The 12,936-nt window shown below is 55.8% G+C and overlaps 1 protein-coding gene across 7 annotated transcripts in view; it reads right to left on the bottom strand.

Moving 5' to 3' along the window:
• Window positions 1–283: 283 nt before the first annotated feature.
• XPO6 (exportin 6) overlaps window positions 284–12,936 on the bottom strand; it is a 103,367-nt gene continuing 90,714 nt past the window's right edge. For all 7 annotated transcript variants that reach the window (XM_042971266.1, XM_042971264.1, XM_042971263.1 and 4 more), the window contains exons 18-24: window positions 9,400–9,555; window positions 8,205–8,319; window positions 7,850–8,021; window positions 6,354–6,515; window positions 3,734–3,832; window positions 3,371–3,601; window positions 284–989 (exon numbers count right to left, since the gene is read on the bottom strand). In XM_042971266.1, the coding sequence (XP_042827200.1) occupies window positions 888–989; window positions 3,371–3,601; window positions 3,734–3,832; window positions 6,354–6,515; window positions 7,850–8,021; window positions 8,205–8,319; window positions 9,400–9,555 (1,037 nt within the window). In that variant the 3' untranslated portion in view covers window positions 284–887. The remainder of the gene's footprint in view (window positions 990–3,370; window positions 3,602–3,733; window positions 3,833–6,353; window positions 6,516–7,849; window positions 8,022–8,204; window positions 8,320–9,399; window positions 9,556–12,936) is intronic.

Genomic DNA, 12,936 nt, shown 5'->3' with positions numbered 1-12,936 from the left:
TCCCGAGCCTGAGGAGCAGGGGTGGTGGGACCCCACGTGGACTCCACCCCCACCCCCGCCACCGGGTGACCTGTAAGAGTCAGCTCCCGCCCTCTGCCCCAGAGAACCGGGGGTCCCGTGTCCTTCGGCCGCTTCACTGAGAGGCTGTCCAGGCGGCCCTCCTGTGTGTGCGCTCCCCCGGCACAGTCCCACGCCCCTCACTGCCCTGCTCCGCACCAGGATGTCCTCCACCCGCACGCTGGCCCGGGGAGGCCCCGAGTGGAAAGACGCTCCCTGACCAGCGTTTCTATAACAACAACATAAGCATTTTATTTTTCATTAAGCTTCTTAGTTTCTTAGTATCACAATGGAATGATGAGAAAACGGGAACAAAAACCCACAAGTCTGCGAATCTCTGACAAAACGCAGAGACTTCAAGGCAATCGGAGGGGAGGGCGGGAGAGGCTGGGCAGAAGCGCCCAGATAGTCCCACGTCAGGCCTCTCCGCCGCCGGCCGGGCGGGGTGGGTGGGGGCGGAATGGTGAGAAGGGGGCACTGTCACGAGCGGTCCCCGGCGCTTCTGCCTCACGGCTGGTGTCCTCGGGAGGTGCGCGGACGGCCCACAGGATTCCCCGGGGCCTCCCTGGTGCCTGGGCGCACGAGCCCCTCGCCCGCCCCTGACGTCCGGGGGCACCCCAGCCAGCGCTGAGGGGCACCCCGAAGCCGGGTCGGCTGGGTGGGCGGCGGGAGGGGGGGCGTGGAGGAGCGGGGGGCAGGTAGCCGGTCAGGGTGCGGGAATCCGAGGAGCGGCGAGGCCCGTGAGGGGGCGCCTGTGGCGGAGGGCGGAGGGCGGAGGCGGTGCGGGCGCGGCAGCAGCAGGTGTGTCCCGTGGCAGCGGGCGGCCGCGCCTAAAGCTTCACAGTGCCGGGGGGCAGGCTGTCGTTGCACAGTCTGTAGTAGCGCAGGTCGTTGACCAGCCTGTGCACGTTCTGGGTGAACGAGGGCAGGTCCTGGAAGGCAGGGGCACAGCTGCAGCCCAGCCCCACCCCGCACCCCGGCTCAACCCCAGCCCCCGCCACTTCCGTCCCAGCACGCTCGAACCTTCTACGCCTCCCCGCACCGTGTCAGCACAGGCGCTGCGGGAGAGCCAGAAGCGGAGCGAACGCCCCCCTGGCGCTCCCCGCGTGCAGGCCTGCGCGTCCGCTCAGGGACCCACCCCCTCGAGCCCCACCCAAGCCCGCGACGCACGGTGCGTTCACACCACCGTCGTAAGGGTGAAGACAGCGAAGCGCACAGCGATCGCGGAACTTGCCCCAGGTTACACAGAAAGCAGGGAGGGGGTCCAGACCGGACTCGCTCGTGCACGGGGGCACGCCTGCCAACGCACACCTCTCCTTCGCCACGGCCAAGCCACGTCCACAGAGTCCACCCCCGCCCGGGCCCCAGGCGGGCCCGACCAGTCAGCAGGGACGCATCGGCGGCACCCACGGGCTGCAGACACCCATCGAGAGGGCCCCTCGCAGCCGGAACCCAGACCCCACCAGAGGCCACAACAAGAGCACGGGGGTCAGCCCCCTCATCTTTAGGCCGGGATCACCGGTGGCCAGAGCGCAGGTCCAAATGCGGAGTGACCCCAACGGTGCCTGCCACAGAGCGAGTGCACGCCTTCTGAAAGCCCAGTGGCAGGGCGGGTTCCGGAAACGGCTGAAGCCACCGACAGCTCCCCTCGCCCACCCACGCCTCACCCCCGCTAATCTGTCCTCTTCGGCCTCCGCTCAAAGCCTGCCTCTTCTAAAAAGGCCCCAGCTGCCCAGGCCAGCACCCCTGCTCATCGCTGTCGAGCCGCCCTCGGCTCCCCCTGTGCGTGGGCAGTACAAACCGGCTCCCGAGTGAGAAGGCCCAGCCGAGGGATCCTGCTTCCGGGCTCTAGCGTTCCCAGGCTCTGAACTGCCAACTAACGGATGACCCTGCGGAGCCTGGGCTCATCTGTGAAATGGGATTAACAACAAGACCTGTATACACTTCAGAAGGCTGCTGGAAGGCTCACGAGAGCCAGGACATGTGACTTGGCTGGCCCGGCGTCATCCACGGAGGGCGCCGCCGCCTGTCTTCCCAGGGAGGCTCCTCTGAAGCAGGGAGGGACTGAGCCCCAACACCCTCTCCGGGCCGAGAGGCAGCCAACTTCAGGTACAGAGGGAACTGGTGAGTGGAGGCACTGATTCCTTTACTCATCCTCCAGAAAACAAACCAAGGGGTGTCTCTTAGATCAGTGGCTCCCAAATGCCAAATTCAAATTTCCTGGGGGAGGATACAAGAATATGTTCCTGTGTGTTTCATAAGCACCCCAGGTGCACTGATGCATATATAGATTTGGAAGCCCGGCTTTCAATCGAGAAGCTGGCTGACAATGACATCACTAGAAACTGACAGAAATATCAGGATGTGGTCTCCAGGAAAAGGAAGGAAAAATACCCAAGTGGCTGCAGTGAACTTTAAGAAAAAGTTTAGGAGGGAACAAGACATCCCAGAGAGAAAGATTCCAAGACAAGGGAAAACAGGACCTGAGTCTAAGAAAGCACTATCCTGACACACGTCACAGACGAGACGGGCAAGCGGTGAGAGGAGTCTGCTCCAGCGAGCGATGTGTAAATCTGAACACTAAAGGGGGACCGTGGGCAGGCTGCTCCAGGGTGGGAGGCAAGGCAGGGACGCATGAGGACGTGGGAGAAAGATTTCATCTTGCCACGTGTCAGGTGGTGAAGGACAAAAAGGACTTGTTCCGTGGGAAGAGTTCCAGGAAAAGCCTATCGGGCAAGCGAAGAAACCTAACGGCTGAGAGAGTAAGCAGGGCAGGTGAGTGCCCGGGAGGGAGGCGCCGGGACAGAAGCCGGGTGCCACGGGACCCGGACACACGGGCAGCGCTGGCTCCGTGTGCACCCACAGCCACCAAGGTGCTGCACGGGGGGCCACAGAGCCCGCCCTCGCACCACGTTCCCCGAGTGGGCGGCGAGGGGGACAAGGGGGAGTGCTGCAGGGGCTCCTCCCAGGACGCGGCAGCAGGTCAGCCCACACTGAACCGGGAGGCCTGGGGAGAGCCCAGGTGCCCACCTCGAACTCTGGGGACTCAGAGACTCCTGAGCACCAGTCTTCGCAGCCTGTCTGCGAGTTCACGACCCGTGAGGGAACAGCGTCCGGACTGCTGGGGCCGGGGCCCAGGGGCCGACGTGAAGAACACACACCGGGGGAGGCGTGTGCCCCTGCATCCAGCCGCGGCACCAAGTCGTTCAGGAGCCACCGGCGGGTACAGACCACTGCCCCTTCCTCCCTGAGCAGGCCCCAGGCGTGTGAGCCCTGGCCCGTCCTCCCTTTAGCCTGGCCTCTCTCTCCTCACCCGATCCATCTTGAAATTCCGCCCCAGCACATTTTTCTGGTTGGCATCCACGCCATCACAGCTGGTCAGAAACTCTGGGAGGAAGGCTGCAAAGAAGCCATCAAAGTCCACAGAGGCCATGTTGTAAATGGCGATGCCGATCTCCTCCTGCAGAAGGTCGTGGGACTTGTGAACCAGGACCTGTAGCAGCACGTTCACAAACTGAAACAGCATGGTGGTCCGGAAGATCTTCTGCAGACAGAGAGGCCTGGGTAAGCCAGGGCACGAGGGCCTGCTCTGCCCCTGGGGCCTTGAGGAGGGTGGGACTCCGCCCGCCCCCGGGGCAGCTCTGACGAAGGGCCCTTCCCGAGAGGGGGCACTGACCTTGTGGTATAGCTTCTGCTTGGTGTTGAGAGTCTCCAAGTAGAAGAGATTTTGTTTAAATAGGTGGATATCAGGCTGGAGAAAGGACTGTCCGAAAGCCTAGAAATAAGACCACTGTGTTATAAGCACCATTTAAACCACCTCAGACCAGGCCCTCAAGGGCCCCCGCCCCACACCAAAAGAATGGGCGTGCCACAGGCAGTTCCTCATGCCCACCGCAGGGCTAGGGTATCCACTGCCTTGATTCTTCTGCTCAGATCTTGGAATGTTCCTGTGTAGCCTCAGCTCTTTTTTTTTTTAATGTTTATTTGGGCGGGGGAGGGGGGGGGCGCACGAGTTGGGGAGGAACAGAGAGAGACGGAGACACAGAATCCAAAGCAGGCTCCAGGCTCTGAGTTCTGACACCAGGCTCGAACTCACAAGCGGTGAGATCATGACCTGAGCCGAAGTCGGACGCTTAACTAACTGAGCCACCCAGGCGCCCCTAGTCTTAGCTCTTAAGTCCTCCCCACTGGGCCTCACTTCACATCTTGGTTTCACCTTGGCCTTTTGGAATAAACCTCCAGATCCCTTCATGGATTCTGCCTGTGTAGCGAGAAGCTGCCCACCCTCTCCTCGGCGTCCCAGCTCTTATAAACCACAAATCCTGGGAGGCTCCTTCAACCAGCTGCCTCTGCTTGGGGTTAAGCAACAGCAAAGTTTAAACTGCTTTGTAATTTCTGGGCTATGAGCTATTAGTTCAAGGGCAAAAAGAAACTCCCCTCCGGACCTGACCAAAACAACCCCCAAGCTGATGACGTACAAGCCCCCACCCCTAACAAGCTGCTGATTGCTCTGTCATTCTGACCCCAGGCCCCTGAGCTACAAGAAGGGGGTCTTATAATGCCTGCTACAGCAGTGACATCTCCATGATGCCCAATGTTTTATTTACTTTTTTAAGTTGGGTTTACTGAAGTGTGTGACACAGAAAGACACCCTCTTTTGGGGTGCACTGCCGTGTGACTGGTACAGGGTCATCTAACCACCATGACAATCAAAACACACATTTCCATTTCCCCCCACCCCTCAAAAGTGTCCCTGGTGTCTCCACTAGTAGTCAGCCTTCTCCCCTGCCCCTGGGCGACCACTGCTCATTCTCGGTCCCTCCAGTTTTGCCTTTTCCAGAATGTTATATGATGTAATGGAATCATATGGCATTGTAGCCTTTTGGGTCTGGCTTCTCACCCAGCACAACGTGACCTATGTTGGTGTTGGTGTAAGAATGTTCCTTTTTACTGTCAAGTAGCAGTCCATTATATGTGTGTGCCTCAGTTTACCCACTCACCAGATGATGGATATCTGGATTGTCTCCAGATTTGGGCAATTATGAAAAAAGCCACTATAAACACCCGTGGACACGTGGCATGAATATGTCTTCATTTATCTTAAGTAAAATGCTTAGACATAGGATTGTTGGTCAGGAAACTGCCAGACTGTGAAGCCGTCTTCCAAACTGGCTTTTACCAGTCCCGAGCAGGGGGCCAGCCATCACCAAGAAGGCTTAAAAGCAAGGCTGAAGAGGGGGATAGGAGGGGAGCAAACACTTGAATACTCCACACCCAAGGCCCCACCGGAGACAGAAGGGCAGCAGGAGACCAGCCGTAGGGCTCGTGCTCCTCCAGACTCTCCACACTGGGAGCGTGTGCCTGTGTGCCGACCGGGGGCTCGAGGGGGGAAGGGGAGAATCCCTCTGCCCATGCTGTGAAGAAAACCCTGCACTGAAACAAACAAAAGGAGAACCCTCTACTCCAACCTAGGCTTAGAACAAAAAGTTCTACGATCCAGTGCAGAATGAGGATAGTGCCGGAAAGCAGCCACGAGGCAGCCTGGCCGCCCTAGCCTCCCACGGCGGGAGACCACTTGCTTCACAGGGCGGTGTTCCACCAGTATAGTGCGGTACGGGCCAGAATGATCTTTTTTTTTAAATTAATTAGTTAATTTACTTATTTTAATGTTTTATTTATTTTTGAGACAGAGAGAGAGCATGAGCAGGCGAGGGGCAGACAGAGAGCGAGACACAGAATCCGAAGCAGGCTCCAGGCTCCGAGCTGTCAGCACAGAGCCCGACGCGGGGCTAGAACTCACGAACCGCGAGATCACGACCTGAGCCGAAGTCGGACGCTCAACCGACTGAGCCACCCAGACGCCCCCTGAATGATCTTTTAAAAATGCAGATCACTGGGTCCCTCTCCAAGGGGGAGTCTCCCCAAGAGACTCCACTCAGCTCCCAGTCAAGGAGGCCTCGACAGCTGTGCTGACGGCAGGCAGTCCCCTCGCCCTTGGGAAACACAAGTGCCAGCTGCTGAGCATACGCTAACTCATCCAACCTCACAATAAACCCATCAGATAAGCAGCATTCTCCCCACTTGATGAGGGGAGAGACTGGGGCTCCAAGAAGTTAATTAACTTCCTAGGTCGCAAGAGGTAGTAACCAAGCTTCGGCCCAAGACGACCTGGCTTCCCCATATGTCAGGGAAGCAAACCAAGGGACGGCCAGCCAGTGGCCCCAGCTGGTGTCCAGGATGAGGCCTGTCCGTCCCGGGATCACACGGCAGCCTCGCCGGCTTTGCCAGCACGTTACCTGCATGATGGCACTGAACTGAGGCTCATTCTCCATCTGCTCCTCAGCGATCCCCCTCTGGACACTGGCCAGGACAGTGGACTTGAAGAAGTACCTCCAGTTGTGATGGAGCGTCCGGAACAGGAGCTCAAACAGCTCAGCCTTCACATCAGGGGAGGGGCGCTGTGGAGACACACAGACCCTCAAACCTTCCCTTCCTGCGGCTCAGGGGGGCTGCTCACAGCCACAGCTCCGAGCAGCAAGGAGGCCCGGGCAACGCCTGATAACAGCAAGCAGAGTGTCAGTGTCCCCCCACACTGCCGTCTGGTCCAGTCCCCTTCAGGCCAGCAGTTCAAACCAGGTATACTTCCGCAGAGACACGATGCCCGGGTCAGTGCCAGGGGTGCCCTTTTTCTGAGGGAAACCCTCAGCCCTCTAAGCCAGGAAAAAACGGCTACCAAATGGCAGAGCAATGAGCGATACGGGTTTCCTGTTTAGAAAGCAGCTGATCCGATCTGTCACCTCTTCTTGGCTGTGTTGTTCCTTCCCCCAGGATAAAAACCGCTGTCCCAGCTAACCTGTTGACCCCATGTAAGACAAGTAAGAAGCTTTAAAAGCAGTTTTGCCGTCTACAGAAGAGGAGTCACAGAGCACCTGGAAGGCACAGAAAGCAGCGTCAGGGGACCTCGGAGGAGGCAGCGTGTGGCGCTGAGCGCTCTCTGGGCCTGTGTCCCCGGTCACCAGCAGCAGGGTTCTGGGAGGAGGGGAGGCTTAGCGGTATTTTCTAACTGAACCAAAAATCTCCAAGTCATTGGAGGGCATGCCAGGTCACGGTATTCCAGATGTCTCTGTAGAATTCAAAACTGTAAGCCCCAGATATATTTAATTCAGCCTTGATTAAAATTAAATTGGGACCAGAGGGCACCAGCTCCCATGGCAGGAATCCTTACAGGGCCCAAGCGTGTTTAACGATGCAAAGCAACTCACTCACTTAAGCCTTAGTTGGGGGACTTAAAAAGGTTAGCTCTTACTTAACTATCACATAAAATTTAGTTAAATTCACACTTATTCTGGATCTTGTCATGCTGAATGTAGGTTTTCTAAGGATGTGGAGTGTTTCTTTAACAACAAAACTTCTACATGGTTCCAAGCACTGGCCTCGTATCCTTGAGACCGGTGCATGGGCTTACTAGTATGTCTTAACAAGTACGTCTTGTTACGGTGTTTGCCGGAGAAAACCACATATTCACCTAAAGTTAGAAGCTATTTGCCACGGACACTGATCTTACTCACCGACCAGCCTTGCATTTAACCTGCTGTGTTTTCCCTAGACTAGTTCCAATTAACTCGACCAATACAAAAAGACTGGACCAAGCTACAGGCATTCTTTCCTGGAAAAAATTATCTTACAGAAAAATAACAAGTGAGCTTTAAAACACTGCATTTTCTTCACTATCTCATTCCCTCCTCGGCTGCAGAAGCGAGGCAGCACAGGGGACCACCCCAGCCCCTCATACCTCGGCAATGATGGGATACACCTGCTCCATGCACAGGGAGATGATGCTGGGGAGAAAAGGCTTGAACACCTGGCCAGGCTCCTGGACCACCACCTGCAGGATCTTCAGGAACTTCTCCACCACCCGGCAGCCAGTGCTGCCTTCGTGGAGGATGCTCTCGGCCAGCTGTTCTCTGCAGACAAGGGGAAGCACGCAGTAGCCAAAGAAATGCTCTCTGGGGCGGGCAGCATGAAAACCAACGCTCGCGGCAAGTGAAGAGAAAGGAGCAGAAAGTCCTAGGTTTTGTGGCCGGCCCCACCCCTCCTTGTCCCCTGGGAGTCTGGAAGCCACGGACAGCGGATCTGTGGTTGGTTACCTGGTAAACATGTTGAGGAAGGTCTGGATGATCTGCTCCGTGAAAGGCACGCCCATCTGTACTCTAAGGCCTCGGAACAGAGTGAGGAAGAAGCTCAGCATCTCGTCAGTCACATCTAAGCAGAGGCACAAAGCGAACGGTCAGAGGCACGAGCACACGAGGGTAAGTGGAAGCCCGGGGCCTGGCTGACCTCCTTTTTTCAATCTGCACTATCCTCTCTCCCGAAGGCTTCCTGCTGGAAGAAATTTCCCCAACACCATTGGAGCCGTGATGCAAAGCGGGAGATGACCGAGGACATGCTGGGACGACGGCTCCGGCCTCGCGAACCTCTGGCTCACAACGGCTCACTAGAGGAAGCGAAGGTCACCTCGAAGCCTCCCTCGCCAGCCGGCATCCAGCGACACCGAGTTTTCACTGCAGGTGGGCCATTTTGTGCTCACGCTGACGGAGCGATTCAACCGGGTCAACACCTGAGTGCTTCTGCCATTTTGCTCTCTGATGGCTAATCCCCGCACTTGGGTCAGAGGTTAAGTGGCTGAAAATGGATAATGACGGTGTAGTCAGGCTGCGTGGCCCTCTATTATTAATGGTCCATTATCATTAATGGACCAATAATGGGACTAATTGCCAAAAACGTTGGTTACGTTTTCCTCCGGTTCCACTGGCAGATCTCAACAAACATCTCGTACAGTGTTCTGGCTCTAACCTCACACACTCTGCTTACAAGAGGCAACCAGTGAATGCTTGCTGACTGACAGGCCCCAATAGTCCTCTCCGAAGACTGACGAGGCTGCTGTAAACGCTCTCCCGAGAGCCAGAAAGAGCCTCTATCGGGTGAGGGAGGGAACCATGTCGGCAAAACCCACCTTGCCATCTAAGGAAATACGTGGCATTCAGGGGAAAAAGTTCCTTCCCCTCCTTTACAGAGCCCCCTGCACCTCATCCACTCGTGGCCACGCTGGGAGAAGGCAAAGACTTAGAAGCGAGTCCCAGGTAGACGCCCCAAGTGACTCCGGGCCACACGACACAGGTGCAAGGCCCAGGTGAGGGCTCCACGGGGCCTCAGCAACCCCCCACCCCCATGAGCGTCCCTGCCCTCTGCCTTCAGAACCCGGGCCCGCACCGCCAGTTCCTTGTGTTCTGCCGAGCCGAGCAGTCGCTGTGGGCCTTGCAGGCGCCTGCCAGCAGCTCCTACCTGACTGGTGGATAAAAGCTGGAAAGAGGGCCAGGGAGACTTGCACGGATTCCTGCAGCGACTGGTAGCAGATCTGCCGGGACTTGGTGGACTCCCCGGAGACGCTGTCCACGATGTCTTCTAAAACACTAAGCGTCTGGTGGATAATCACTTTGGCTGCAAATCGAGATTCAGTGCACGTTATGACTTGTCGGAGGATAAAGCAGGGGGCCGGGGAACACCCGGGAGGGGGCGAGATTCGCAGAAGTATTCGGAGGGCAATCGCAGAAACCTTGCTGAACGAACACAGTCTCTCTTCATGGGCTTCTCCACCTCTCCCGTCTCTCTCCCCCTACACCCTCTTCTTTCTTCTTTTTTCCGCCAGGACTCTGGCTGCCTGCTTGCTCAGATTTTTGCCTCTCTTCTGCCTCTGTCCACCAGAAACAAGGCCACCCAGAGGAAAAGATAAAACGTGGCCCCAGTTAGGTGTCTAGACTCTGAGATGGTGAACAGACGGGTGAGACTGGGCGTCACAAGGTAATCACCCCAGGCGAGAAAGGACACATGCAGATCCGACACCCCTTCCGCCCGACGTGTACCTCCCCGCCTGGCGATCGGCACCAGCACCCCGCTGGCCCACCTACTGTTGCTACGTTCGTGAATAAACTGCCTGTTCGCCCCTTATCCTACTGGGCCTGGGGCCTGACGATATATATGATTATTATGGTATCATATGATGTTATCAACAACATACGCTTCTAATGAGACCCTGATGTAAACGCGATGCCTTCAGGGAACACAGAGAAAGCAGAGGTGGTGGCCAGCAAACGGGCAGGAGCTCAGAGGACACGGAAAGGGCCCTGATCAGAGGTGCCGGATAGGAACCACAGACGGGCACTTGACGGCCCTACACCCAGACAGGCTCCTTGTCAGTACACCGGGAATAGCCAACAGCCCCACCTTCACGGGGCTGCCGCGAGGATGAGAGACAAGGTTGAGAACGTGTCTAGCCCAGTGCCTGGCACATCGGAAGGTCCAGCACAGGGAAGCTGTCACCATTCCTCAGCACTGGTGGGGCTGGCTCCTCCCCTTAGACACGGAGCTTCCCACCGGCTGCCCTAAGCAGCACCCCCCATGGCTCAGCCTGAGCTCAGCAGACTCAACGCTGGCAGAGCTCCAGAGGGCGGAACCAGAGCTGGGCTGAGGGCTGGCCTCTACCTGGTGGGGGTCCCTGGGTCGCCCTGGCCCCTCAAGCTCTGCGGCGGCTGAAGCCTCTGCGGCGGCTGAAGCAGCTTCCAGAGAAACATAAAGCAGAAGGAATAGATGCTCTAGAGGAGCAGGTTTGACTCCTGACTCTACTAGATTTTGTCTCATCTGAAAATGTGGACAGAGAGAGACCACCACCTCACTCAAAGGACTGAGCATGAAAGAGAAGAATGGCTCACGACGGGCCTGCTTCTCTAACGGCCAGCCACACGGACCTCGGCAAGTGCACACAGGGCACACGCATCCTATGGAAGGAGCCACTCCCTCACAGCTGCTACAAGGACCGGGGCCAGGAAACTGCACTCGGGTCAGATGTTTCCCCAAGATGACACAAGGCACAGGGAAAGCAGTTTAGGGGGAAAAGCCAGTAGAGTTAAGAGACCAAAACTTGACCTCTGATGTGTAAGGAAACTGAAATAAGAACCAAAGCGTATTCATAAAAATGTACAAGAGCAAACGGAAAGCACCGTTAAATACGTAGTAACAGGAGAGATACATAAAGTGTGATACCTTCCATGGAATAGGATGTTATCAAATCATTAAAAACAATGCTTTTCAGAACAAAGGGGTGATGTCGTGCGGGACAAGGATCTGGAAGCATTCAGAATCAGATCTGACTCCCGACCCTACCACCTTCTCTCTGATCCTGAACAACCTACACCTGCTGAGCCTGGTGGGGGAGGGCGCTTCACAATGGAGAGACTGGCAGGCACTGCTCAAAACAAGTGATCCCAGAGAGCATGCCAAAATGGGACACACAGAAGTGACACAACGGGAGGTACACGTCACTGCCCAGGTGGTATTCACACCCCAACTGCTGGAAACAATCAGACAGAAAAGATTATGGGACATTTTACATGAAAATGGGTTTGGACTCTTCAAAACTGTCAATGTCAGAAGAAACAAAAAACCAGGAATACTTTTCTATATTAAAAGACTGAAGAGGGGCACCTGTGGCTCAGTAGGTTGAGCGTCCAACACTTGATTTCAGCTCAGGTCTTGATCTCACAGTTCATGAGATGGAACCCCATGTCGGACTCTGCACTCACGGTGCAGAGCCTGCTTGGGATTTTCTCTCACCCTCTCTCTCTGCCCCTCCCCCGCTTCTGCACTTGCTCTCTCAAATAAACAAACAAACAGAGATGTGACAACCAAACAGAACACAAGCTCCTTGGCTGTATCTTGGACTTTTTAAGAAGCAAAACAGGCCACTTTGGTAACACCTGGGGAAAACCTGAACCTGGTCTAGGTGTTAAATGACATTACCGTAATGTCACAACTTGGCTGTATTCGTGGTGTTTGGGTTACAGAAGAGAACACCTTGTTCTCAAAGACAAAGGTTAAGGTGTCAAGGATAAAGTGTCGGTAACTTCCTTTATTTAAAGGGCTCTGCTAAAAAGAGGAAGTGTGTGGGGAGGTGGGAGGAAACACGAGTGTGGCAAAATACTAACAAGTGGTAAATCCTAGTGAAAGATACACAGTTGTTCCTTTGCTTCATCCTTCAACTATTCTGTAGGTTTGAAAATTTTTCAAAGTACTAAACTGGGACGGGAAAAAACACTCCAGGCCTGGACTGGATCACTTGCAGCAGGAGGAGAAGACAGACCTCACAGGGCTGCAGGGAGGACCGCACGACGTAACGTACATGAAGTTCCGGGACCCCGCCTGGCACGCAGCGAACACCCCACAGACATTACTCTAAGTCTGTGCACCGTGGGAACCATGGGTTCTATTCAGCAAACAGTTCCAGCATGTGGTGGCACCCGCTCTGCCGTGGAAGCGTATGCTCTGGCCGACGAAAAGTGAGCGGAGATACAAATGATGGGTGTCACCTGCAGACCAGTGCTTTAAGAGCCACTGCACAAGCCCCCACGTCCCTGTCCCCGTGTAAGCACAGACTGCGGGGCGGCCTTCAGCGGCCTGGGTCGCTGAGTCGCCAGGAAAATAAGCAGGACGTTCTCCAACCCCCGTGGCCCCAGCTGAACATGCAGTGTGAGCAAGAAATACATCTTTCTCCTGGATTAAGCCACTACGCTTTGGGGACTGTTTGTTACCACAGGGCAAACCTACCCAACCCATGCTGGCTGACCGACATAAGCACGTGTAAAATAAAGAGACAAAAGACCACTAGATTCTCTGAAACACGACTCCACACTAGCTGTATGTAACCCCTGCGCCAATGACTTCCTCTTACCCGAGTTTCCCCAGGGATAAGATCAGGATAATCAACAGCGCCTAACTCGTAGGCTGATGTGGAAATTCAATGAATTAGTGAATGTAAAACACCGAGAC

The sequence above is a fragment of the Panthera tigris genome, chromosome E3, assembly GCF_018350195.1.
Source record: "Panthera tigris isolate Pti1 chromosome E3, P.tigris_Pti1_mat1.1, whole genome shotgun sequence".
NCBI lineage: Eukaryota > Metazoa > Chordata > Mammalia > Carnivora > Felidae > Panthera > Panthera tigris.
Note: the sequence above shows the minus strand (reverse complement) of the source record. Positions and strands in the feature narration are given on the sequence as shown.